General features: G+C 45.0%; 1 protein-coding gene across 9 annotated transcripts in view; it reads left to right on the forward strand.

Annotated features, from left to right (window-relative positions):
- LRCH3 (leucine rich repeats and calponin homology domain containing 3) overlaps positions 1-26,735 on the forward strand; it is a 311,841-nt gene that overhangs the window by 249,991 nt on the left and 35,115 nt on the right. For 6 of the 9 annotated variants that reach the window (XR_011199321.1, XR_011199322.1, XM_069212842.1 and 3 more), the window contains 3 exons: positions 8,996-9,109; positions 18,062-18,180; positions 24,957-25,094. Coding sequence is in view for 7 of the 9 variants with exons in the window: in XM_069212842.1 (XP_069068943.1) it covers positions 8,996-9,109; positions 18,062-18,180; positions 24,957-25,094 (371 nt within the window). In the remaining 2 variants the exon portion in view is untranslated. The remainder of the gene's footprint in view (positions 1-8,995; positions 9,110-18,061; positions 18,181-24,956; positions 25,095-26,735) is intronic. The other 3 variants (XM_069212846.1, XM_069212848.1, XM_069212849.1) reach the window with 1 other exon arrangement.

Below are 26,735 nucleotides of genomic sequence, written 5' to 3' on the forward strand. Positions count from 1 at the left end.
AAGAACTCTTTTGTTGCTTGAAGTTATTTGAACACGTCAATGTAAATTTACTAACAGTATCTAGAAGACTACACATTCCATTTCAGCCTAAATCTCACTTGACGTGGCATAGCAGCAACAATTATATATGTACATGCATGTTACTGGTGATCGCTAAGGTCCCGCAGAGCACCAGCTGAACCGCACAGCTGATGCCTAGGATCAGACAAGCTTAGTGACTCCTTCAATATATGGCGAACTGAAAGCAGTGGAAGGGAAAGTCATGTCTCAGAAATGGAGGCACGCTTCACTTACATTTGTTTCTACCCCTGTATTTGAGTAATGTTTGGAGGAGATTTTAAAAGGTTTATGAGAAGTAATTAAGAAAATCCAACATTGAATAAGGAACATATTTCTAAAATGTGCAAGTTAGGGGATCTGAAGTCAGGGTATGGAAGCTGTAAAAGCAACATAGAGCAGTAGTTATTGCAGGTACATTCACCATTTTATTGTTAACCACAGAGTAGAGCTCTAGTTTCAAAGTAACATTAGTCGCTATCATTAAGTTGGCATTTATTTGTTCAACACCTTAATATCTCCTCTGTTTGTGGGAACCAACTAGACCGAGTCTTTCCTTAAACATAGCTGCTGCCTAGCCGTTAACCTAGTGGATGTAGGAGGCTGTCTGAGTTTATGGTGTGGCACCCTATACTGAGTCCAGGTAACCCTTAGTGATAGTGAATAGGTGTCCAGATAACAGAAGCTCCCTAGGGGTACCTGGGGCGAGCAGCTAAAGCTTATCCAGGAGGTTAAGTAAAGCACTTGCAATACCACAGAAGTCTGACAGTAACTCACTCACAAGAAAGAACCACACAAGTGTTGTAAAAATAAAGGATACTTTATTACAGCACTACTACTAAACTGACATTGATATATCTCCCTATGGAGATATTACACTGTATATGTGTACAGTATAGCTATTGGAAATAGCATCAAATTACACAGGGCCCTGGGGAGTGCCAAACCATATACTGAACAAGCATTTGCAATGCAATAGGTCTTGCATTTGCTCGAGTTAGAGCTATTAGCATTGTAAACTCCTAAACTGACTTTTCTTGCCACATAAACTGAAAATTAAAAATAAAACAGTTTCACATAAGCAAGCCGATTCACAGCGCCGCCGTGAGCGTGAAGAGAGAGACAAAACGAAAAAGAAGTTGGCTCGCAGTCAAGCTTATCTGCAAAAGTGCAACTAGTCATGTAACGGGGACGATGACCAAGGCGGTAACAAAACCTCCCCAAAGAGGGACAAACATAAACCATTTACCAGTGTCATCAAAGGATTTTTGAAAGGCAAGCCCACAAATGAGTGGTAGTGATGGGCGTTGTTAAAAGCCCAGATACATACCAACACGTCGGAAAAGCAGCGCCTGCGAGCTGTTATGCTCGGCCTAAAAAAGGGAATGTGAAACAGTGACTGTAGCCAAGGTAAGTGTGGTAGTTAGCTAGGGGCAGTTAGGAACACCAGAGCTAAATACAGTAAGTGACCCCATCAACCAGGAGTAAGGTATTTACCCACCCAGTTGTCCCATAGGCTAACACAGAGAGAAGTGGTTGGAGTTTGTAGAATTCAGGACCCTTCCCAGTGGACCCAGAGGAAACAAGCAGGCTCGAGAATGTAAGGAGAGCGCCCCCACTCCAGTATACCCAGAAGACAGGAGTACCTACATCAGGGTTCCAGATGCAGAGGGGAGAAAGAACTCTCTCACTATCTCTCTCCCTCGTGCTCTCTCAGAAGACTGTGGAGGCCTCTGATTGTCCAGCTGCTGTCACGACCCGTAGACCACGCCGTTGGAACCCAGGGACAGATTCCGGTTGTGCAGGATCTGCAAAGGAAGGGGACAGAGTCCAGCATCCTTGGAGGTGCCCAGGTGGTGTAGGTGGCAATGCCCACCCTCCTGAAGATGAAGTTCCTGCAAGTCGTGGACGAAGAAGTCCCCCTGCGGGGTCCGGGAGCTGCAGAAGATCCCAGGAGTCACCTATAAGCTGTCCGTCAACGGTGGCTGGATTGCAGGAGGGCCATTGACCAGCCAGGTCACCAACAATCACTAGCAAATACAAATAGGAGCTGGAGAAGACTTTGCAAAGTTTTAGGGACCAGCAAGGTCCAGGAGACACTAACCAGGAGGGGAGTCATGGCCGTTGCATGATTCCAACATGTTTGAAAGCATGATGTTCGGAGTAGGCATTATGTAGTTGGACCACTCGTGTTGGCCAGTGTCCACTACACACTTTAAGATGGCTTCCCCGCACTTGCAGAGTCCAGGAATTGGCCTGGGGTCTGTAGGGGTACCCTGCTCATGCAGGGGTACCCTCACACTTGGAGACAGGCCCTTCAGCCCAAGGGCAGGGTGCATACCAGAGGGGTGACTTATAAAGTCTAAGTGCAGTGGTCAGGGAGGCATTGAAAGGGTGCATGTACCATTTCATGCAGGCTGCAATAGCAGGCCTGCACTCACCGTTTGCATTGGCTTCCATGGGTGGCATAATACATGCTGCAGCCCATGGGGGACCCCTGGTGCACCAATACCCTGGATACCTACGTACCATATACAAGGGACTTACATGGGAGTACCAGTAAGCCAATTGTGGGTGTAAGGAGTACCAGCACCTAACTTTAGGGGAGGGAGCACCGTAAGTTGGGTCCTGGTTAGCAGGATCCAAGTGAACTAGAGTCCAAACACCCTACATCAGGCTAAAAGTGGGGGTAACTATGCCAGAAAGATGGCACTTTCCTGCAGTAGACTTCTAGACAGACACAATATAGTCATATGTCATGGAATCGATTTACTGTCAAAGCTGTGAGTTCTAAGCTAGCACTCCTAGTTTCCCTGAGTAAGACTGACTCTTTAATAAGTGCCCCTGCCAGCAAAACATTGAGATTCATGGCTGTCCCTTAGATGCGTTTGCAAACTAGAGCAGGGGTGTGGAATTCCCATAGCCCGCCATCCAAGACCTATTATTTGGGGTCAAGGACTACAAGTTTGTTTAGTTTTTCCTTGGGACAAGTAGGCTCCACCCCCTGCAGCACAAACTCTTTGGCTGCCAGTTTACAGGGAAGGAAACTGTTTGCAGTGGAGGTAACATTTGTGTCTATATGTTAATGCTGTTCGAACTTATATTTAGGATTCACTAATGCAAGGCCCTTATTCCTAGGGTGAGCAATGTAAATAAACATTGTAAGGTCACCCTGCACTACTGATAGGGGTTCCATACAAAACAAAATGTGTACACACGCATGTTTGAAACGTTTAACAATATGAGGCTATGTAAAATGCTCCCAGAATGCTCTCTGCATAGATGCAAATGCTTGCAGAAGCTTGTAAGCATGATAGATGATTCTTTGCTTTCAAAATAAAATGTTCAGAAAAAGGAACGTTTTGCTAAATTACTGTGACATTTTATGTACTATTTCTTTGAGGCCATGAATGCTGGTGTCTCCAAAAATATTCTTAAAGGAAAATCAGTGCAACCATTTTCAAAAAGATTATGGGAAACATGAAAATAAACAAGCACTGGCAAAGCTGATCGATTCACGTTGGTGGTCCGTCTTTTCGATTTGTCAAGGCGTGTCTTGTTTTCACGTGGCTTTTGTAAAACTTTGTTTTGGGAGCTGCCAGGCTCTCACCATTGTAACAAACATTGGCAAAAAGCAAAACGATTGGTCTCAAAAAGCATACTTTGCCACAGTAGTTCCTGACACTGAACAAATCTACTTTGTGTGCCAATGTGCTCCATATGGAAAAGCAGAATGCTATCACTCTCAGTAAAGCCAGCTGATAGATGGAGAGAGAGAAATAGAATTATAATACAAGCAAAATGTCTTGGTTAAAGCCAGCCCTAATTGAAGGCCCAATTCTTAAAGAAAGTCAGAAAAGTGCACCCATGTTAGATGTCTTTGCATTAGTGGCTTTCATGAATTCAAATGAATTTACAGAAGTAAACCAGGAAATCGTACTCCTAGAACTTATTTGTGAACTGTTTTTTTTAGCATGAGCAAAAATGCATGTGGAGATTTGCGCATGTGAAAATCTATAAGAGCCTTTCCAAGTTCACTTTCCCTCCATCCACTTTACTCCCAACCCTGGAAGAACTTCTACATCCGCCATTGTCAGAAGTAAATTTCCAACCTTTTTTCAGAATGGGAAAAATTTTGAGACGTTCTGGTGAAAATCCTTAAAACATGCATTGTAGTAGGTGTTACCAGACTCCAAAGCATTCCTGCACTGGAACTATTGCTTACTGCTTCCTCCCGCCCCAGTATGTAGATCTGTAGAAAGGTGGCAAAATAAGGAAATTGCTAGAGTAGGGCTTGTATTCAAGCCCTACTGTATTATTAGCCCTGGCTTAATGAGTGGCTATTATCAGCGCTATTATATAATGAGATTGCTGCCAGGTCGCTGCACTACAAGTCACCAAAGGGACAAGTAGATTTATTTTTTTACAGGACAAGCAGATTTATGAAGCAACCTGTCTTATAGACGAGTATCTATTTTATTAAATGCAACACTCCTGTAAAGGAATGTTTTGTTTGGCGTTTGGTGTAAACAGTTTTGGATCCACATGCTGTTCATTTTGCCACCATCTGGTGGTTGACTCCAGGATTTTTTTTTCTAGTCTTTTTTTGGTTGCATTTTCATCAATCATTTGGTGCTACGTTTCTTTTCACATGACGTCAGATGTATGCCCTGGAAGTCCCTCTGCTTGGTCACCTTCTTCAAAATCTTCTTTTTTCCACAGTTGGGTCACAGACCAAGTTGAAGAGTGCCAGGAGTATCAAGAGGATCCACTAACAAAACATCGAGCAAAACCACAAAAAATCTTGAAAAAAAACATTGGTCCAGTGAAAGATGTTAAGAACTTTGAAAAACACAGACTAAAACGATGTACTTCACCAGGATTACCCCCGGAGGAACCCAACCATAACACCGGAGAATGAACAACTGGGAACCTGGACCATCGAATGAGACACTTTCTTTTGATCCTTTCCAAAGTGTCACCACAAGTTGGTGCAGACGGACCCAGACCTGTGTCCTTAGCCTGCTGAAAAACACAACCAGTGAAGGCTGCGATACATGCGCATAGTTTCAGCCTAAGACCCAAAAGCAAGAGAAAATAATGCTGGGTACCCTACTCATTGTGCAGTTGAAGAAAACACTTAAGAAATGGATTTGGCTCAAGAAGAGGGATCTGATGCTCTGGGCGGTATGGTCATCCTTGAAAACTGGAAATTTGGTAGAAGATACTAAAGGGAGGTGAACGTAGGAAGCACCAGCAGTTCACACCACAAACGTGCAGCAGGACCGAGTGGAGATGATTGGACTCAAAGTTGTCGACGACCCCTCAGTTTCAAAACACTAAGCAGCTGACAGGCGGAAAATACAGGCGTTGTCCCACAGGTCTAAACAGAAGAAAACTGTGGAAAGTAAGCTCTCAGAAACATGCTCAACAACGAAAGGTGATCGAGACTGGGGGAGGCAAAAGGAATCCAAGGACAAGGAGGTGTTGACTCTGAGCAAGAAAGTGACGGTCCAGAGGAAAAAGCACTCACCTAAATGGTGGCCCTCTTGCAAACAAAGGATTTTGAAGAGTCACACAAGGGGTTTCTTATCCCAACAAATCCTATGTAGGAGAAGAGTCATGCTGAGCTTGTATTCCCCGCCGTCGCCCACCCCTGACACACACATTGCCCCCCACATTCGACTACTTCTGAGGGATAGTGGATCAAACTGAAAAGACCTTCCAAGATCTCAAAGCCCACAAAGGGGATTGGCAAGACCTCAGTACCCTCGGTGGAAGATGGAGTAGATTCATACTTCTTGAGGCCTTCACTGCATGATGACCTCTCGCTCCACAATGCTCTCATGAAAAGACCTAAAAGACACCCACGCTGTGCATCTGGAAGAGGAATAGGCACGTTTTCTAGTGAAACTCCGATTGCCACCACAAAGGAAGAAACAGCCTCTGCCAATGTTGCTGAGCATCCTGGACCAAAGGAAGGAAGGCCTGGACCAAAGAAGGAAGACTTTACACAGTAAACCAGTATGCAGCAATGCCACCATTTTTAAACGAGCCAGAAGCAATTTGCTGCATGGACTTCTGCCAAAAATCTATAAATGAATACATTTGTAAACAATGCTGGTGGAGTGAGTGCAGCAGTTGCGGGTGAGATGGGGTAGCAACAGGAAGCGCATGGGTGGAAGGTAGAAGGAGCAATTGAAGGAGAAGCTTGCAAAGTATAAAGCAACATGGAGAAAGAAGTTCACAAGATTGAGAACAGCACAGAAGCTGGTGGGGAGACAGCAACAGAGAGCATGAAGGAGGGAAGAGAAGTATATGAGGGAGAGAGCTGAAAAAAGACATCCCCTCTAATGGAGTGCTTACCCAAAAAGAAGAAAATCAGTGCCTGAAAGGTAAGCATTGGAAAGGCACAAGTAATGAGGCTATGCTTTGGAGGAAAAACCAACACAAGAAGAGGAAGGAAGGCCCACACAAGCTAACAAATAAAAACAAATGGTAAGCAGTGGTTGTGCTCTTTCTCCGACATAAGTGCTTTTTCCACACCCAGTAGGCAAAACCTAAAAAATGAATAGAGAGGGACATCTCCGGACGGAATTACTATGTGGCGGAATAATACACATAGCATGCAAATCTAGATGTTTTTTCAAGCACTGTACTACTCCTGCAGGTAAGTAACCATTTCATTACAGATTGATGAGCTTCCTGGCCACATGTTAGGGCATAGAGGCAACGTTTTCTAGCAAGGTCTTCTGCAGTGTCAAAAGGTTTAATGACTGAATATGTAACCAAGAAGCTCATTTTGCATAATCCATATTTCAAGAGACCTCCTTTCTCCAGTCCGTTACAGGGCACCGATAGTGACGGAATTTAGTACTGATGAGGATTAAGCACAGATGCCCAACATTGGCTCACAGATAGAATTCAAGCTACTTCAGCATAATAGAAATGTTGTCCCTACTTACTCTCAAATTTTTACTCTTCTCATTGGAGAGAAGCTGGTTATGATGCAAACACACAACACAACCACCATGGTGTTTTTGAGCAAGCAGCTGGTATCAACATTCAGGGTGATCTTGATGAAGGCTCAAACAGTGTGCCACTATCTCTTGCCCTGGGACTTAGTTAAAGTACTCTTCCCCCTAGGAGTCGAATGTGTCAGTGCAGGTGTCTTAAGCATGCCCTCTCAGAAAATCGCAGACTTACAATTGAAACAATTTTGTAGAGGTCTTTGTTCATTGAAGGCCCCACAGAGATAAAAATCTCAGAATGCTGAGATCATACCACGTTACTGTGAACTAATCTATAAGGAAAATTGCAAAATAGTCAACTGGTAGGATGTTTTTACTCTGGCTACTCCCCCTCTCCCGTACTCAAAATTAAGGTTCCAAGTTTTCTAATCTTTGTGTGTCAGAGAAGCCACACCAGATTTCCATGCAACAGAGGGTGTCTGTACCACAACATGTATCTTGTATGGTAGCTTTTCTCCTTCCACATATGCCTAAAGTCCAAACCACAAGTGGTTGTACAGCTACTTTTACTTTCCTTAGGACTTCCACATTCATAAACTGTGCAGAACCACAACGTGGATATCAGGCCTTAACCTTTTGAGACTCTACGTCTTATTCTAGAACCAGTACACAAGTGGTCAAGCAAAACCCTGATCAATGGACATCTTAAGCTCCTTTTTGCTTTAGTTAGTGTCTCAGAGAATGAAGCATTACCTACTTATATGATCGTAGTTCTCCATGTTGGTGTTAATTCATATATAACTAGCCTGTCACCCCAGTTACCCTAGGGAAGTCGGCATCGATATGATGATGAAAAGACTTTCCTTCCCATAATTTCCAGCATAATTATATGATGGTCACAGCTATGCACTGTGAAGACTGCCTTGGGTAAAGTAAGTTTGCTTTGCTTTTTGCTACTGCGGACATTGTGTTCCCTGTTTTTTGCCCTTTTTCTGTTTGAAAGGTGGGCCATAAAGTGGACCAAATAGCCCAGATGCTGTGACTAAGCCAAGTTTGTTTTAGTCTTTTTCTAAAATATATTTGAGTAGGAGATTCCAGTTTGTATCAAGTGTTCAATTATTCCACAGACAGATGGATACTTTTTTTTGTTATTAAATGTAATGAAGTTTCCTGTGATGGGAAATTAGGTTTCAAAGTAAATCACCTGTCCTTGCCCTAACTGTAGTAATGGTCACAGGAATCAATGACTGTGCAGAAGGATGTCTGATAGAAAGACTTACCTTGAATTGAAAATATTATGTTTGTCTGATATTGGATGAGATTTCAAACTGGTGGCACTTTAGAAGGCATGATTCCCTGAACAAAATTTGCCAGCAAAGCTCTATGGCATTTCCCTAAACTAAAGTCTTTGCTACCTGTGGATCACAGTCATACTCGACTCTGCTGCGCAAACTACTCCATTAACGAATTAATTACTTAGGCTTCCTTTAATAGGGCTGTCACAGTTGGTGACACGATGCTGTAAGATATGAAGACATAAGATACATTTTCTGTTGATTATTTAGAATGCTCTTTGATTGACAAGTGAGTTCATGTTAGTTCTGCATGAATGTAGTGAAGTTTACAAAGCACAGAAAAAAAGACATGAAAAAAATGTGTTGTGCCAGAGTCCATTTGTTTATGTTCCACCAGGATCTAAGATGGATGGTACTCACTTTCTGGCTGGGTGTATTGGTTGGAGTAGAGTGTTTGATAGTCTTGTACAAGTGCAACCATTGGCCCTCGCTGACTTGTGTAATTCCTCTGTCATCCATGGATACAACATATATATTATACTGTTGTATTGTTGCATGTCACCTAATTGTCCCTTTTTCTTTGAATTCCTTTCTCTCTGAAATCCCATCCTGCCATGCATCCTCCTGCTTCTCCCCATCCTGCCATCTTGCTTCTGCCTCGTGTGAAATCAGTGCACCTTTCCCCTACGTATCCTGGCCCTGCCGCACCACTGTCTCACCGAAGCCCCTCCCAGCGACCGGAGAGCTTCCTGTTCCGAGCCGCTGTGAGGGAGGAGGGAAGGAAAGGTAGGTAGTTCATCAGTATTCTGGGAGCGCTATTTTAAAACATTTGAAGGGAACATCCAGTGAATGTCACAATTTTCTAAACTCAAGCGTTGTGTAACTATTATTGGGGATTATTAGTGATGCAGGATAGTGTAAAGAGAACAGTTTTTTTTCTCTATATTAGAAGTCCTCTTTAATTCATGAACAGTGTTACATGTGGAGTCAGACTTTCATCATAGCCATCTAATTAAGCTGTTTGATTGCGTTCAATAATTCCGGACTGAATACTCCGTTGTTAGACATCCATCATTTAAGTGCTGTTTGTTAAAGGTCTGCTGGGAAATCAAATGTACCTTTGTACAAATTTGGTTTATAATAGATGTAGTCAGAAGAAGTCTGAGACACTCAGGAAGTCTCTCCCATGTCTGCAAAACAAATTTTCCTACTGTGATCACACTGTAATTGAAAATAAAAAGGAAAGTGCCATGGAGCATTGTTTTGTGTTTATCTTCTGTTTGAGGCAGCCTACGTTGTTATCAGTACTTGACAAAGAGAAGTCTCATTTATTTGGTTTGTCATTAAGACCATGGCGCCAGCTTCCATGTTCCTTCACTGATGTCCACATGGCAATGGTGAAAAGTCACCATTCATTCTTCTTCATTTTCTTGCACCAGTTTCATAATCTCTCCTTACTCTTTACTCTAATGGAATCCTCTTAAAGTTGCCTTCACCGTGGCCCTCGCGTTTTGTTATCAAAGGTTTTCCCTTTTGTTATTATTGGGGCCTTTTTGATTTAATGGCTTTAACGGTTTTTTTTGTTGCATTTTCCAGCATCAGTTTTTGTTCAAGACCATCCACTAAGTTAGATGTCATTAAGATGTTGGCTAATTCTTTTTTTACTTTGGCATGTTTGGTATTTTTCCTCCTCCCATTTACTGTTGTTCACTATTCGCTCCTATTCAGAATAAAAAATGGAGCTCACAGTATAATCCTGGCTAGAAGGAAGCATATGAGTACGATCAGCATTAGAACTTTATTCACAAACTTGCGTGACTGCGCAGAACGCTTACTTAACCGAAATAGATATTGATATGGTAAATTCATTAAAAAAAGTGGGTCTGTTTTGCTGGAAAAGCGTGACTGAAGCAGGAGATGATGGGACTCAAGTACATTTAGTGGACCTTGTGTGTCTTACGGGCATTAAGTGTTACTTCCTTGATAGCCCACTCGCTTCCAACACTGATGTTTATCAAGTTTGTTTCACTGTCAGGCATTCAATATGACAGAAAAGAAGAGTATACCGACTGCCACTTCAGCTCGGAATAGCTACACAGGAGGACATAGTTACTTACACCACCACACCCTTTTTTGTAGACAGTTTGGACACAATTTTAATGTGTTCATAATAGAAAATGGTGCCTTTGAGTCTAAAAAAAAACCACAAAAAAAAAACACCCCCTTTGACCTATTTGAAACCTGCCAATCAAAACAAAAAGTGTCTGCTGGTCCCAGCAGTGTTCTTGACCTGCAGGTTTACTCTGCCATCCAAGATCCTTTTGAATTTTCAATGACAAATCTTTCTTTCGGAGGAAGCTGTGCTGCTAGACCTCTGAATCCAGAGGCAAATAAATAAATCTGTAATGAGTCCCATATAGTGGCAGCGTGGGCTCAGCCTGCATCATAGCGAGTTATAGGACTGCACCCAACTAGCACCCAAAAGGGAATAATACTAATGGGAAAACTTCTTGGGACTACCTCTAGATGATGGACGTAAGCCCAGCACGTGAAACTGGAAGTTTCATGCTGGGGGTTCATAGGAACTAACTGCTGATGCTGCCAAGTGCCGGTCATGCCTGCCTAGTCTTCATTCCACCTTAATGCCCCTTTCCTCCACCACCCTACTCGCCCTCTTTGTCTCGCTCTTGCACATTCTCATGCCTGCTTTCTTTGTTTTTTCCCCTAGATCTTTTTTGCTTTAGGTCAAAGTCTGACAATGGAAAATATGCTCTGGTCCCCACAAATTACTGTGGGTAGCCACAACCTGCAGCCCCGGCCTAAATTAAGCAAAAGGCTGCCTGAAAAGGCTCTAATTTGCAGATTTTTTCAGTAAAATTAAGAGAGGGTTCCTAAGTTTTGCTGTGCACACAGAAAAAAATGCATCAGTACTATTTAGCTCTTCGTACATTAATGTATAGTTTTGTGAATCTCTGATTTCTTGTTGGTGTTTGTTTTGAATTGTCCTAAAGTTAGGTCTGCTGTGATGTATAGGAGTTAGGAACCATGAGCAAATCTTTAAATTGAAAGGATCTTAACCGAGAGCCACTATAAGGCTCAGCAGTTAGAGAGATGTGATCATTCTTCTTCAGGCCATTTACCAATGGGCTGCTGATGTTGCTTCAATTGCAATTTTTGGTACAAGCATTGGCTTGTCCCCAATTGTGCATTGCTTGCAAAATCAATACATGAAGTTACTTCTGCGTGGATAAAATATAAACATTTTTGTAATAATTCAAATCTCTGAAAATGTTCCTTATAAAAATCCTCTGCTTGTGGTTTTTTGCTAACCTGGCTTTCGGTGAACTGCACTCGGTCAATTCAGATAGGCAAACTTGTGTACTAAAGTGTCTGTAAGGCGCAGGCTGGAGATCTTTGACACTTTGATGTGGCACCAACCAGCGTAATCTTGGACCAAGCTTCTAGTTATTAGCGAACATCGACAAATCGAATTCAAGTAAAAGGTCTACAAAACTGCTGACTTCACCAACTGTTAGGAGTATGAATGTCTGAAGCTTTTCGCTTTACAATCATCCAGTAAAGTCACAGAATGTTTGCAATAGTAAATGAATTGTGTTGTCTCTGTTAAGGAGGAAAGTGCAGATTGGTGGAATCAACTCTCATGCTTAGGGTCACCAGAAAGCAAATATGTGCAGCCTACACGGTTTCTGATCAAGTTCAGATTTTTTTTTTTTTTCGGAGAGAGAAAAGTTGCAATTTTGTTGCATAATATTTAAGATAGTAAAATCTTAAAATCCTCATTGTCTATCATGCTTCTGGCTCCCCTTTATATTTCAGTGGGTGTGTGGAAGCTGCAAACGGTTCCAGTATTTTTTCCTTTCTTGTGAGTGACCTGTGTGTGGCCTATAATATTTTGTTGATATGAATGTTTCAATCCGGATCATTATGTTGGCACCATTCACACTCTGGCCTCGTTTTCAGCTACGTAAATATTGCTGCTCTTTCCATGAACCATGATTTGGTTTTGAATTATTTATTTTTGCAATCTGTTTCTGGCATTTACTCAACCATAACAGTTACAACCATCTCATGTTTACATCCACCTGTTTACTTGGGAGGTGCTTGGAAATTTTCCTGAATCAACTTTTACAGTGAAAACCTTTCTTCCAGAAGTTGGTTTCTGAACATCAGTGCAACAGATGATCCTCTCCCACCCGTATGGTGGCATTTGCTAGGCAGTAGCCTCCCTGGCACCACTTCTGCACCCCGCTTACGCTCCCTGCATAACACAGCACATCTCACCAGGGGCTCGAAGAGGTTGCCGACGTCAGCAGAGCATTGAAGGAACTATATTGCCTTCCTCCAACCCCTTAACTTCAGGCCCAGCTGCATCACCTAGAAGGCGGAACAAAACTTGTAACTACTTGCCCAGAACAGAGTTGTCATAGGCAGACAGCACCATTCCATTATCCAGGTACAGGCGAGACTGGAAAAAAAAAAAGAGATGAAAGGATGGAAAGAAATTGAAAATAGGCCTTGTTGACCTAATCAACCTTGATCTGGAATAATACAACTGCTCCAACCCTCTTACAGTGCAAGAAAGAACTGAAGGGGCGCCTCGTCAAGGAGCACTTGATCCTATTTGTTTCTTGCCTCACAGGGTACGCTCCTGCCTGCTTTGGGCTTTGCTTCTGTTCAGTGCTCTGCTACTTACCAGCTAGGTGTGTGATCTATAGGTACCTTAAGGTACATAAATCCGTTCAGACCCACATACATTTGTCAGAACAGGGTGTTGTATGGATTTTTATTAATTATTCTAAAATCTGTTGATTGCTAAAACAAGGTCATGACAGGCTAGTGCTTTGAAAACACAACAGAGACTTCACTGATTACAGGACAACTGCCTAACAGAATCTATGGTGATTACAAAAAAGTGTGTATATATATATATTGTAAGAAAGATCTTGGTTAGGACATGGAAGGAAAGCGTGGAAGGAACGTGAGTGCTGAAACCACGCACCACCTGGAAATTATATAGAGCCAGTGCATTCAGACTAGACCAACATTCATAATACACACAGAATGGATGGACTGGGTGAGCTTGTTCTTAGACTGGAAAGTATATTTTGTCCAACTCGAAAAATGTGTTTATTGTAAGTTCAGGGGTTTAGCCAGATGTGTGTTACAGAACACAATGCTGTTGACCTAGATTGGAGTCTGCTGCTTTGTGCATTACGTAAGTGTAAAGAAATGGCTCCCTGTTGCAGTTACCCCCCCACTTTTTGCCTGATACTGATGCTGACTTGACTGAGAAGTGTGCTGGGACCGTGCTAACCAGACCCCAGCACCAGTGTTCTTTCACCTAAAATGTACCATTGTCTCCACAATTGGCACAACCCTGGCACCCAGGTAAGTCCCTTGTAACTGGTACCAAGGGCCCTGATGCCAGGGAAGGTCTCTAATGGCTGCAGCATGTCTTATCCCACCCTAGGGACCCCTCATCCAGCACAGTCACACTGCTTGCCAGCTTGTGTGTGCTGGTGGGGAGAAAATGACAAAGTCGACATGGCACTCCCCTCAGGGTGCCATGCCAACCTCACACTGCCTATGGAATAGGTAAGTCACCCCTCTAACAGGCCTTACAGCCCTAAGGCAGGGTGCACTATACCACAGGTGAGGGCATAGGTGCATGAGCACTATGCCCCTACAGTGTCTAAGCAAAACCTTAGACATTGTAAGTGCAGGGTAGCCATAAGAGAATATGGTCTGGGAGTCTGTCAAAAACTAACTCCACAGCTCCATAATGGCTACACTGAACACTGGGAAGTTTGGTATCAAACTTCTCAGAATAATAAACCCACACTGATGCCAGTGTTGGATTTATAAAAAAATGCACACAGAGTGCATCTTAGAGATGCCCCATGTATTTTACCTAGTTATTCAGTGCAGGACTGACTGGTCTGTGCCAGCCTGCTGCTGAGAGACGAGTTTCTGACCCCATGTGGTGAGAGCCTTTGTGCTCTCTGAGGACAGAAACAAAGCCTGCTCTGGGTGGAGGTGCTTCACACCTCCCCCCTGCAGGAACTGTAACACCTAGCAGTGAGCCTCAAAGGCTCAGGCTTCGTGTTACAATGCCCCAGTGCACTCCAGCTAGTGGAGATGCCCGCCCCCTGGACACAGCCCCCACTTTTGGCGGCAAGTCCAGGAGAGATAATGAGAAAAACAAGGAGGAGTCACTGGCCAGTCAGCCCCTAAGGTGTCCAGAGCTGAGGTGACTCTGACTTTTAGAAATCCTCCATCTTGTAGATGGAGGATTCCCCCAATAGGAATAGGGATGTGCCCCCCTCCCCTCAGGGAGGAGGCACAAAGAGGGTGCAGCCACCCTCCGGGCTAGTAGCCATTGGCTACTAACCCCCAGACCTAAACACACCCCTAAATTCAGTATTTAGGGGCTCCCCAGAACCTAGGAACTCAGATTCCTGCAACCTAAGAAGAAGAGGACTGCTGAGCTGAAAATCCCTGCAGAGAAGATTGAGACACCAACTGCTTTGGCCCCAGCTCTACCGGCCTGTCTCCCCACTTCTAAAGACACTGCTCCAGTGACGCTTGCCCCAGGACCAGCGACCTCTGAATCCTCAGAGGACTGCCCTGCTCTAGAAGGACCAAGAAACTCCTGAGGACAGCGGCTCTGTTCACCCAAGACTGCAACTTTGTTTCCAAAGAAGCAACTTCAAGACAACTGCGTTTCCCGCCGGAAGCGTGAGACTTGCTACTCTGCACCCGACGCCCCCAGCTCGACTTGTGGAGAAACAACACTTCAGGGAAGACTCCCCGGCGACCACGAGACTGTGAGTAGCCAGAGTTGCGACGCCTGCAGAGGGAATCCCGAGGCTCCCCCTGACCGCGACTGCCTGCTTCCCAGATCCCGACGCCTGGTAAAGACTCTGCACCCGCAGCCCCAGGACCTGAAAGATCGGAACTCCAGTGCAGGAGTGACCCCCAAGAGGCCCTCTCCCTTGCCCAGGTGGTGGCTACCCCGAGGAGCCCCCCCCCCCCCTTGCCTGCCTGCATCGCTGAAGAGACCACTTGGTCTCCCATTGGAAACCCGACGTGTGTTTGCACACTGCACCAGGCTGCCCCCGTGCTGCTGAGGGTGTACTTTCTGTGCTAACTTGTGTCCCCCCGGTGCCCTACAAAACCCCCCTGGTCTGCCCTCCGAAGACGCGGGTACTTACCTACTGGCAGACTGGAACCGGGGCACCCCCTTCTCCATTGAAGCCTATGCGTTTTGGGCACCAATTTGAACTCTGCACCTGACCGGCCCTGAGCTACTGGTGTGGTAACTTTGGTGTTGCTCTGAACCCCCAACGGTGGGCTACCTTGGACCCAAACTTGAACCCCGTAGGTGGTTTACTTACCTGCAAAAACTAACTAACTCTTACTCCCCCCAGGAACTGGGAAAATTGCACTGTCTAGCTTTAAAATAGCTATATGTGATTTATGTGAAGACTGTATGCTATTTTGATTATTCCAAGTTCCTAAAGTACCTACCTGCAATACCTTTCATTTGAAGTATTACATGTGAAATTTGAACCTGTGGTTCTTAAAATAAACTAAGAAAATATATTTTTCTATACAAAAACCTATTGGCCTGGAATTGTGTTTGAGTGTGTGTTCCTCATTTATTGCTTGTGTATGTACAACAAATGCTTAACACTACTCCTTTGATAAGCCTACTGCTCGACCACACTACCACAAAATAGAGCATTAGTATTATCTCTTTTTGCCACTATCTTACCTCTAAGGGGAACCCTTGGACTCTGTGCATACTATTCCTTACTTTGAAATAGTGCATACAGAGCCAACTTCCTACAGTAAGGTACTGTGAGGCGGTGTTTCAGATGACAAAGTGCAAAGTGGGTAAAACCAGGACTGCTCCTCATATATTGCACACGCTCTCTCCACCAAATGCCCCCATCACCTTCATTTCCGGCTTTCAAAGCTCAGGGCACCCTTGCTTCCCAGCTTTCTATTAAGGTCATTTTGCGCCACAGTTACACAGTTGCTGATTAGGATCAAATTGCAGTAGAACAAAACAGATGAAGATCTATGAGATGCCTATTCTGGAACAGCTTATAGGCCACAGGATGTCAGCTGGAAGTGACCCTGTACGTTATATGTAGTTAGAGGGATACATTGAGAGCAGAGTTTATCTTGTATATTTGCTTTAAGTCAGAGCAGTTATTCATCAAAGGAATAGTGAAGTCTGAAGTATATTGTATTGTGATTTCCATCCATCATATTTTGCTCTGAGACCATTCACCCATGAGTTTATTCAAGGATATTGAAAAAATACATGTAACAGAAACATCATGGATGGTAAATAAGATTTGTATCAAATTAAGAATCCAAAACAAACAGCTGTGGTGGCACACCGCATCTCAGTACCCCTTGTTTTTCAGTTCAGCTAAACAGAATAAAAATGTTGCCCAACCTAGCTGTGCCAACCATCTACTGTACTTTACCCACAGAAAGAATTAGAGATGCAGTATTCAAATCACTGATATATGTTAGTCTGATCTTTTGTTTTTTCATCTCATGCATTAAGTTCAATTCATGTTCAAGGAAGACACAGAAGTATGTCCATTGTATGTTTTCAGATGTGAAAATCCTTTATTTTTTGGTTGATGAATCCTTATAACATACAGAAACAGCCAATGTGTTTCATTCCTTTACAGTCAGAACTTCATCAGGGCATGAGAATCAATTATTATGATGTCCTACATTCATATTACTTCTTGTTGTTTTTTTAGACTGATCTACTTGCAAACTGAACCATAAGCGCATTTATCGAGTATATTGTGAAGTCAGTTCTACTGGTGGCGTTGTGCACGTTTTCTCGACGTTCTCCCATGTACTCGATAAATGAACTTTATGGCTTAGCTTGCAAGTAGACCGGCCTAGGTCTGTGACAAAAGGGGACATCAGAAAAGCTCATCTATCCTCCAACAAGTCATAATGTTGTTCAAAATATAAACCAAGTTTGTTTGAGAACAATGTGCGACATGAACACACAAAGTATGCCAGTAGAGTTTCTGAACAAGAATTATGAAGCCAATTACCAATGCAAGGAACAAAGCACTATCTAGCAATATGATATGTTTATTGAAAGTACATAATTCCATAAATATTTCCTAGATTTAGAATGTTACTATAAATAATTCCCATGCACTTGCTAAACACAAAGTGGTTCTTTACCCAGAATACATGGGTCAGTTAGAAATATATGTCATATTTAGTAGTTGAGCAACAAATTTCTTATTATGATCTCTGTTGAGCAAAAATGTTAAATAAAGAAAAAATATTAGGATTCTATAAAGTTACAGCCTTGAAAGTGAGTCACAAGGAGGAAAGGAAATCTCTGAGAAACTAGTTTTTAATAATGTTTTATAGTTGTTGACTGGCATTTACAGTTATATATTCGGACCACAGTATGAAATTCTTAAGTAACTGTTCTGACATAAAGAAGAAATATGACAGTCACTTGGAACGAATCTAGAGTAGAAGGCATGCTTCACATTGCATAGTAGCTATCCAGCACATGTATTCGCATGTGCTAGTTACAATATTGGAATTATTACTTAATATAACTTGTACTGCTTCAGGCTACAGTTGAAATGGTTTTGGTTTACCCTTTGCTTGCAGCTGTGCCCTCTGATTCTATTATTTGTTTTCCAGTGGGTCATACTCCACCTTCTTCCTCAGCTGCTACCTCCCATGATCCCTCTGACTCTAGAGGGACACCGAGCACCAAACAAGAGGAGGAAGATCTGGAGCTGACAGAACAGCTGCGGAAGGTCAGTGTCAGTCATGTACCCGTTATCCATGTCTTTGCAAAACTTAAAATAAATAGGAGAGATGAGCGTAGAAAATATTTTCCAATTTCCGTGACAGCTGTTGCATTTACTATTGACATTTTGAAAATGTGGTGTGGCAGATATTCACCTTTTACCAAACATGGAAATTCTTAGCTGTGTTGATTGTGCCATTTGTGACAATACTAACTCACAAAAAAATCTATTTTGTTGGTGTAGATGATACACCAAATGAAACACTGTAGATATCACTATCAAAATGTCAAGGGTCAGTTAAAGAACCAGGGGCAGATTGTGGGGGATAGATGTTTCTGAAGTGTAAAGCGAAAAACATAGGGGAGCACAGTCCGCCAGTGTCTATCCTGGTTGAGGGTTTCTTTGGAAAATGGTTGTCTTTAACCTGAGATGGTGGTGATGTCAACATGTAAGGCGCAGCGGCCTTCGAGAGGACCTGGGAAGGAGAATCAAAGAGAGGAATGGAAGCAGTATTTAGGGGGTGATGGCCATAGACACTAACCATCCCATTGCAAGCACCTGTCCTTGTTGAGTGTCCCTTTGAAGCAGATTTTGCGCCCTCCCTCCAACAGGACAGCCTTGAAGCAGGGGAGGAATGTGTTGTGCAGAATTCAAGGCCTATGAATTAGCCATCTAACAAATGGCGGTGGAGAGTGGGAGCTAATGGTTATAGGTCTTTTACCACACCTGGGTAGGTTCAAACAATCTCGTTTTCCTCTGGTGCCGCAAGCGTGACCACGGCTCCAAGTCGTGCTCGGTCTGTCAGGCCATTGTGCCAAAGGCTTTGAGAGGACGGTCCCTAAAGCTGCTTGCGGCCCAGCAGTCTGTAACACCGGCACAGAGGACTCCCGGAAGGTCCCAGTTGAGAAGGTGGTCACGGGACCGATGTCAGAGCCCCAAGTCCTTTTTGTCCCATTCGAGGTCTTCGGGTCACTTTGGAAAGAGACATAAGAAGAAGTCCAAGCGGACTTCACCTTCACCTTGTCCGTCAGCTGATGAGACGAGTAGGGAAAATTGGCATTCCCAGCACAGTTCTGCTGAGCCGTCAGCCAGTTTGACTCCCTGCCTCCCACCATTTCCAGGAGCCGGATCGACACCCGCTCAGATAAAGGAGTTCTACGAGACCCGGCAGGCACCGCGTATTTGAGCGGCTGGCCCCTCTGGCGTTCCTTCTGGCCCCACGGGGTCAGATGAGACTTCAACCGGATCCTCTCTGGCAGCTTCGGCCTCAGGGCTGACGGAGTCTCAGGGATCCGAGTCTGGATCTGAAGCGACCCCTGTTTGTACCCTCATGACCTTCTCCAATGCTGCTGGCACCAACCCCATTCTCATCACATACGAGCTGGCATGGCGTTGCTTGATGCAGATTCCAGTGCCACTGGCGCCCACAGGTGCTAGATCATTGCCTGAGCATTATTTGTCGCAGCCAGGCATGAGTGAAGAGTGGTAGGGGTCACTGTACCCTTTATCACACCAGTTAGGAACGTATTTGGACTGGTATTAGGAGCTAGGAGAGGCCAGTGATCTGAATACCTCACTAGATATTTGCTTGTTCTCTTCCCCCACTGTTGCTAGGGAGGTGTGAGCATCCTATTCAGTGGTGGTGCGAAGGCAGCAGAGGTCCTTGAACGCAAACAGCCCTCAGTGGCTGTTAAGACAAACATCTCGACTGAAGTGCTTCAGCCTGGAGCTTCCTCATCTGAACCTCTTCTGCCCTTCAGTGAAGCACCGACTGATGTCCTGCTGGGAATGTGCTCCAAGCCCGGCCCAGGGACTCCTCTGAATAGGACAATTGGTCCCACGGCGCATTCCCTTCTGCTCCCCTGGATATGGCAATTTAAGACGCTGGACCATCTTGGGAGAAGTTGTTCTCTATTACCAGCCTGCCACTGAGGTCGGTGAAAACCTCGTGCTTGTTGGGCTGTTTCTTCCATACTATTGGGGACATGGTTGCGCAAGTGCTGCCTCAGGTCCCAGAGGAGGCCCGGGCCATACTCTCTCTAGCAGTGAAAGATGGTAGAGACGCAGCTAAGTTCACCATACGGTGTGGTTTAGATACGACTGACTCGCTGGGCAGAGCGGTTTTGTCGACAGTGGCCTTATGGCGCCCCACCTGGCTGAGGACAGCTGGGTTTTTGGGGGATGTCCAAGCAAATCTGATGGACATGCCCTTCGACGACGCTCGCTTGTTTGGCGAAAAGGCAAAGTTGGTGCTGGAGAGATTTAAGGACTCTCGGGCTACTTTAAGTCCTTGGGCCTCTTGGCGACCCCTTTTCCACCGTCTGCTTTTCACCTCTTTCGTGGCTACGGAAGGGGCGTGGCACTAACCCAGCTCTATACCAGCTACCCACCTGTGCAGCCAACCCAGGGTTTGCGAGGACATGGGCACAGTTTCTTCAGACTTAGAGGGTCTGCAGGCAAGAAGTCGTCTACCACACAACCCCTGGCAGCTACAGCCTCCGCGCCCCCCTAGTTTGGATCTGCAGAATCATGATTGCCCAGTTGGTGGTAGAATGCACTAATCGCCTCCACTGGAAGTCTATAACATCAGATTCATGGGTACTGCCGATCATCAGGAAGGGCTATGCCCTCCTGCCTTTTCAATCCCTTTCTCCTCCTATTCCACCAACATTTGAACGGCTGGCGGAGGATCATTTACCACTACTCCGAGTGGAAGTTATGGCTCTCTTGGTCAAGAGAGACATAGAAAGGGTTCTCATACCAGAAGGAGGCAGTAGTTGTTATTCCGTCTACTTTCTGATACCCAAAAAGAACAAGGGTCTTCACCCTGTTCTAGACCTATGGACTGTAAATCTCTTCCTCAAGGAGAAGTTCAAGAGCCTCACGTTGGCTCAGGTCTTGTCTGTCATAGACCAAGAAGACTGGTTGGTAGCGCTGGACTTACAGGGTGTGTAATTTCGTATTCCAAAGCCGCCTGCCCACAGGCGTTACCTGCGGTTCAAGGTAGGCCACGAACACTTTCAGTTCACTGTGCTGCCGTTTGGCCTCACCAGCGCCCTTGGGTGTTCACCAAGGAGATGGGGGTAGTTGCAGCTCATCTGCGCAGGTCAGGGGTTTCACTGTTCCCCTACCACGATGACTGGCTATTAAAGGCGGACTTCCCCCTGGCTGTAGTCTCCCACCTCCAGGCTACAGCGAACCTGCTGCATTCACTGGGGCTCACTATAAACATGCCGAAGTCACACTTGACTCCCTCTCAGATGCTCGCTTTCATGGGAGTTGTTCTGGACACAGTGCAGCTTTAGGCTTATCCTCCTAGGCAGTGCGCCCGTGATATTCAGGTTATGATACAGATGTTTCAGCCTCGGTCCTGGAATTTGGTGGGACTGACTCTGAGGCTGCTGGGCCTCATGGCCTCCTGCATCCTGCTCGCAAAACATGCAGGATGGCATATGCAGGCTGTGGGACATGAAGTTCCAATGGGCGCAGCATCAAGGAAATCTCTCAGACATGGTCCAGCTCTCAGAGGGAACTGCAAAAGATCTGCAGTGATGGTTCATGAACTGCGATTGGGTGAGAGGCAGATTCCTCTCCCTTCCCCAACCAGACCTCACAGTTGTGACACATGGGACACTCCTGGGATGGGACGGCCATTTGGGAGAGATGGAGATCAGAGGACTCTGGTCTCCATCAGAACCCAGACTCCACATCGGCATGTTGGAACTCAGGGCAATCTGAATAGCATTGAAGACATTTCTTTTCTTTCTCAAGGGGAAGATAGTGCAGGTGTCCATGGACAACACCGCCGCAATGTGGTACTGCAACAAGCAGGGCGGGGTGAAGTTGTGGACCATTTGTCAAGAGGCCCTGCAACTCTGCACATGGCTGGAACAGCAGGGCATAACCCTGGTGGTTCAACACCTGGCAGGTTCTCTGAACGCCAGGACGGACAAACGTAACCATTGATGCCTGGCAGGTCACGAGTGGCGTCTCTATCTGGAGGTGGCGCTACGTCTCCTTCAGCAGTGGGGAGAGCATCAGTTAGATCTGTTCACCTCCGAAGAGGACGTGCAATGTCAGCAGTATTACTCGTTGGCGTTTCCATGGCGGCTCTTGCTCGGCGATGCCTTTCATTGCGAGTGACGCTCAGGCCTCCTGTTCGCCTTCCCGCCCATACCACTCCGCCCAGAGTTCTCAAGAAGATCAAGAATGACCTGGATTAAGTCATCCATGTCTCTGGACTGGGCACGGAGAGACTGGTATCCTGAGCTTCTGAAAATGAGCATTGATCCACCAAAGTTTGTAATGTTATCTTGGTGGCCAGGCGTTTTACCACAAAAACGGTATACACCTGCTATTGGAAAAGATTTGTAAGATATTGTACAGAGAAGTCTATGGGCCTAAAGGGTGAGTGAGATACAGACATTATATCTCACGGTGTAATCAGAAAAGGTTGTGCTATGTACTTGTGCCTCTTTCCTTCCTAAGGTGGTGACCCCATTCCATCTGGGTCAAACTGTCACCTTTCCAACCTTCTTTGCTCCCCCACATCCCACTAAGGAAGAGGAGCGACTCCACACACTGGACCCAGAAACAGTGTTGTCTTTTTAGTTGTGAAGAAAAGGGGGGAAATTAATAGGGATAGGCGCTAACAATATCACCAAAACATTTCTTTAACAATATGTAGTAAATACGGTGCTCCCGAACGGAGGGTCCTCCCAGCACCTCCAGTGTTTCTCCAATAGGAAAAACCAAACTGATTCAAAAGGCCAGGGCACTCGTATGAAATTAGATAAGAGTCTGTACAGTTAGGTTCTTGGTCTTCGGAAAATCAATATATAATCCAAACAGAGTTCAGTGTCTTTATTCTTGTGCGAGGTTTTCAAACATGTTCATCACATCAGAAAGATTCCATATGTGGTCATCACAACAACATCCAACAGCCAACACGTGTTTCGTCTCCGAGAAATTAATCTCATTGACTTCCTAAAGCAAAATATAAGTAAGGTGTTAACATGAATAGATGGCTTATCCTAATCAAGTAAAACTCTTCAAGATAATGTACGATCAATAGAGAAAGAGTAGTGGGAATCACGTGAAGGGGGCAAAATACTATTATCCCCGAGTCTTCGTGAGGGAGTACTCATAAGTCAGCACGTATGGATCCAAAATCTTTTACGGTGTGATCTATAAACAAAACACTTCTTTTGGGTAAATTCTTGTGTTGGGGGGCGCTGTGTCTTGATCCCCGATAATTAAGCTGGCGTGTATGTAGAGAAAAAGGACGTGTAAGCCCTCCGTCTCATCTAGAGGTATAAGGTATAGAAGAGACACAGAGTAAGGTGTGTGAAACTCCTCGGCATGAAGGGAAGTGTTGTCTTTTTACCTTGACTGCACAAAAGAATTCCGGGTGGATGACAAACTCTTTGTGGGGTACGTGGGAGGAAAGAAGGGTTGAGCAGTGCAGAAGCATACCATTTCGTGCTCGGTCGTTCTCTCTAAGATCTGCTACACCCTGGCTAAGAAGCAGTCTCCTGAGGGCTTAAGGGCTCATTCCACCAAAGGAAAATCAATGACCATGGCATTAGCGCGTAGAGTTCCAGTCCTGGACATCTGACCTGCAGCAACGTGGGTGTCATTACACACGTTTGCCAAACACCTACTGCCTTGATAGTCTGGTCTGAAGGGACGAGCATTTCGCCCGTTCGGTACCGCTGGAAATTCTAGTCTAAAAACATTGTCTGCAGCCCACCGCCAGGAGTATATGGCTTGGACATCTAATCAAAAGGAAGGAATCTGCAGTTAGAAGTCTCTATCAGATGAACAAGTTACTTACCTTTTGGTAACACGTTATCTGGTAGAGACTCTGGCTGCAGATTCCTTACACCCACCCATGCCTCCCTGCTCTCTGGACTTGTTACTAGGGTTAGGGTGATCCCTTTTTCAGGGCCCTACTTTGACACACATTGAGCCAGTTTTTGTCATGGATCTGCGCTTCTGGCGTGGAAAGTTATGATAAAAGTAACTGACGCCCACGTGCCCGGGTGGCGCCTATATAGGTAACCATGATGTCCCATCCAGTGCCAACGCCGCCGCGTGGAGCCGAATGGAGCCACCCGACGGTGCGACATGGGGTATTGCTCAGCAAACGTTTTCGGATCCAGACTGACTCCTGGGAAAATCAAATGTAATGAATCTGCAGCTAGACAGTCTCTACCACATAATGTGTTACCGAAAGTAAGTAACTTGTTCGTCGGTGCTTCAGGCCCAGGATATCAGTATTTTGTGCATCTAGTCACAAAATATCAAGTGAAGATCATATTGAAACGGCACTCTTGCAAAGAGATACTTTCTCTCCAACCACCTGTATGACCAAAAAGAACTTACCTAGGATTAAGTAATTGATGTGTGGATGGTAACATAGGTATGTATGCTCTAAAGAATGCCATTGATGTATATAGTGGATGTTATCTTCTCTACTTAATAAAAAAAAATCTATATTTGTTTTGAACGCTAACCTGACATCCGCTTAACACTGCTTACTTGTCATATTAGCTAATTTTGGGTAATTTGATTTTATAATGATTATATTGGGAGTAAGTACTTGTGATTGGCACTTGTTATGAACAGATTTTTTTTTTAAAATTGTAAATGTTGGTGCATTATAAAAAATTATCTTTGAGGTTTCTGGTTCATTCTTGTATTTATTTTAGTAAATCCAACAGCAGTGTTTCCATTTGCATGCCTAGGTGTGTAATACTCCGGGCTTTTCTCTTTTCTAGAATATTGAGCTACGGTTAAAGGTTTCGCTACCCAGTGATCTCGGAGCTGCCCTCACTGATGGCGTAGTCCTCTGTCATTTAGCCAATCATGTGCGCCCTCGATCTGTACCCAGCATCCACGTACCATCTCCAGCTGTGGTAAGTATAAATCGTAATCCTGTGATGATGTCTTTTGATCCTGCGTCCTTCTAATTGCATTCTTTCCGTGACACGCTATGGAGAGAGCCATTTGGTGGAGCCTCTGTGCAATGAGACAAGTAGTTTTTGAACACTGACACAGCAAAGAGCCTTCACTATTTTGGGCCAAAGTGGCATCTATGGTTTTTCCCCTTCTGTGGTTCTCCAAAGAAGAGATCAACTATTTGAAATATTAGCACCCTTTAACTCAGTTCAGGGACAAACTGAGAGACAAAGGCAGGTTGGTGGCTTCAGGGCGAGGAGGCCAAGCTGTGGGAAGCAGCATACCTTAAGGGGATAACAGGTTGAGTGGATGACACAGGCCAGGAGAGGGCCCAGGGTAGGCTGCGAGCAGAGAGCCATGCATTAGAGGTCAGGCTTATGAGGGGGATAGGTGTACATCTGGAGGGCTCTGGTAGAGCAGGCATGTGTAATGAGAAGACCAGGATTTGGGAGAGGGAAGTAGCTGATGTGAAGGCCCATGCCATTTGGGGTGCGGGGTTGGGATCAACTGGGCCAACTAAGAAGATAATGAATAGAGCAGAAACGCAAACTGGGGGCTGAAGGAGGTTGATCCAGAGCTGGCTGAATGGGTAAACTGTGCCAGGGAGTGGGTGGGTGATGAAGCGTATATTTGAAAGGGGGGAGGGGGTTCATGCTATGAAGTGTGGGTACATGCAGAAAGAGTGGCCTGAAGGAGGGAGGCCGTATTCAAGGCCGGGACTAGGGAGACAGCTTGGGCACGGCATGAGAGGCAGCCTCAGTTGACCCAGAAAGGGAACCTGGAGAGAGGAGGTGGGCAGGAGAGAGATGGGAAGCGAGGCCAAGGTGAAAGGAAGATGGAAGAAGAGACTTTAACAGGAATAGGTATGATGGGGGGGTGGGGTAGGTTGAGTGCTGGGGGGGAGGGCGAGTAGCCGTGCGGGTGATTCAGTGACTGGTGTCCATCTGGCCAGGACAAATCGATCTGATTACTGGGAGAATCAGTCACTGAGAAGAACAGGGGGAAAGTAAACGTGGATAGCAGGGAGCTGAGGCAGGGAGGTGGGATAGTTGGATACTGGGGGGATCTAAAGACTTTGGGCCTGATTCCAACTTTGGAGGACGGTGTTAAACCGTCCCAAAAGCGACGGATATACCACCTACCGTATTACGAGTTCCATAGGATATAATGGACTCGTAATACGGTCGGTGGTATATCCGCCACTTTTGGGCCGGTTTAACACCGTCCTCCAAAGTTGGAATCAGGCCCTTTGTCACAGAGATGCCCTCTCAAGATGTAGAGCTACTATGGGAGAAGGAGATGGTGTAATATGAGAACATGACCTGGAAAAACGCCCAGGAGATACGTTAGGAAATTGAGATAGAAAATACTGTGAATATTTATCTGGTATATCCGGCAAACTCTCAGACTTTAGTTCTTAGAGATTAGGTATGTGTGTTATTTGTCTCTAGGGGTGTGTTTCAGTTCTCCGTCAGGGATTTCTATTGATAACCATAAAGTCTTAAGTAGCCACGCGTGGCACCCTGGAGCACCTCTTTCTTCAGGTATATCTTTTAACTATATCTTCACCTTACTTTGGGAAGACTGTAATTGTTTTG

Source organism: Pleurodeles waltl, chromosome 11 (assembly GCF_031143425.1).
Source record: "Pleurodeles waltl isolate 20211129_DDA chromosome 11, aPleWal1.hap1.20221129, whole genome shotgun sequence".
NCBI lineage: Eukaryota > Metazoa > Chordata > Amphibia > Caudata > Salamandridae > Pleurodeles > Pleurodeles waltl.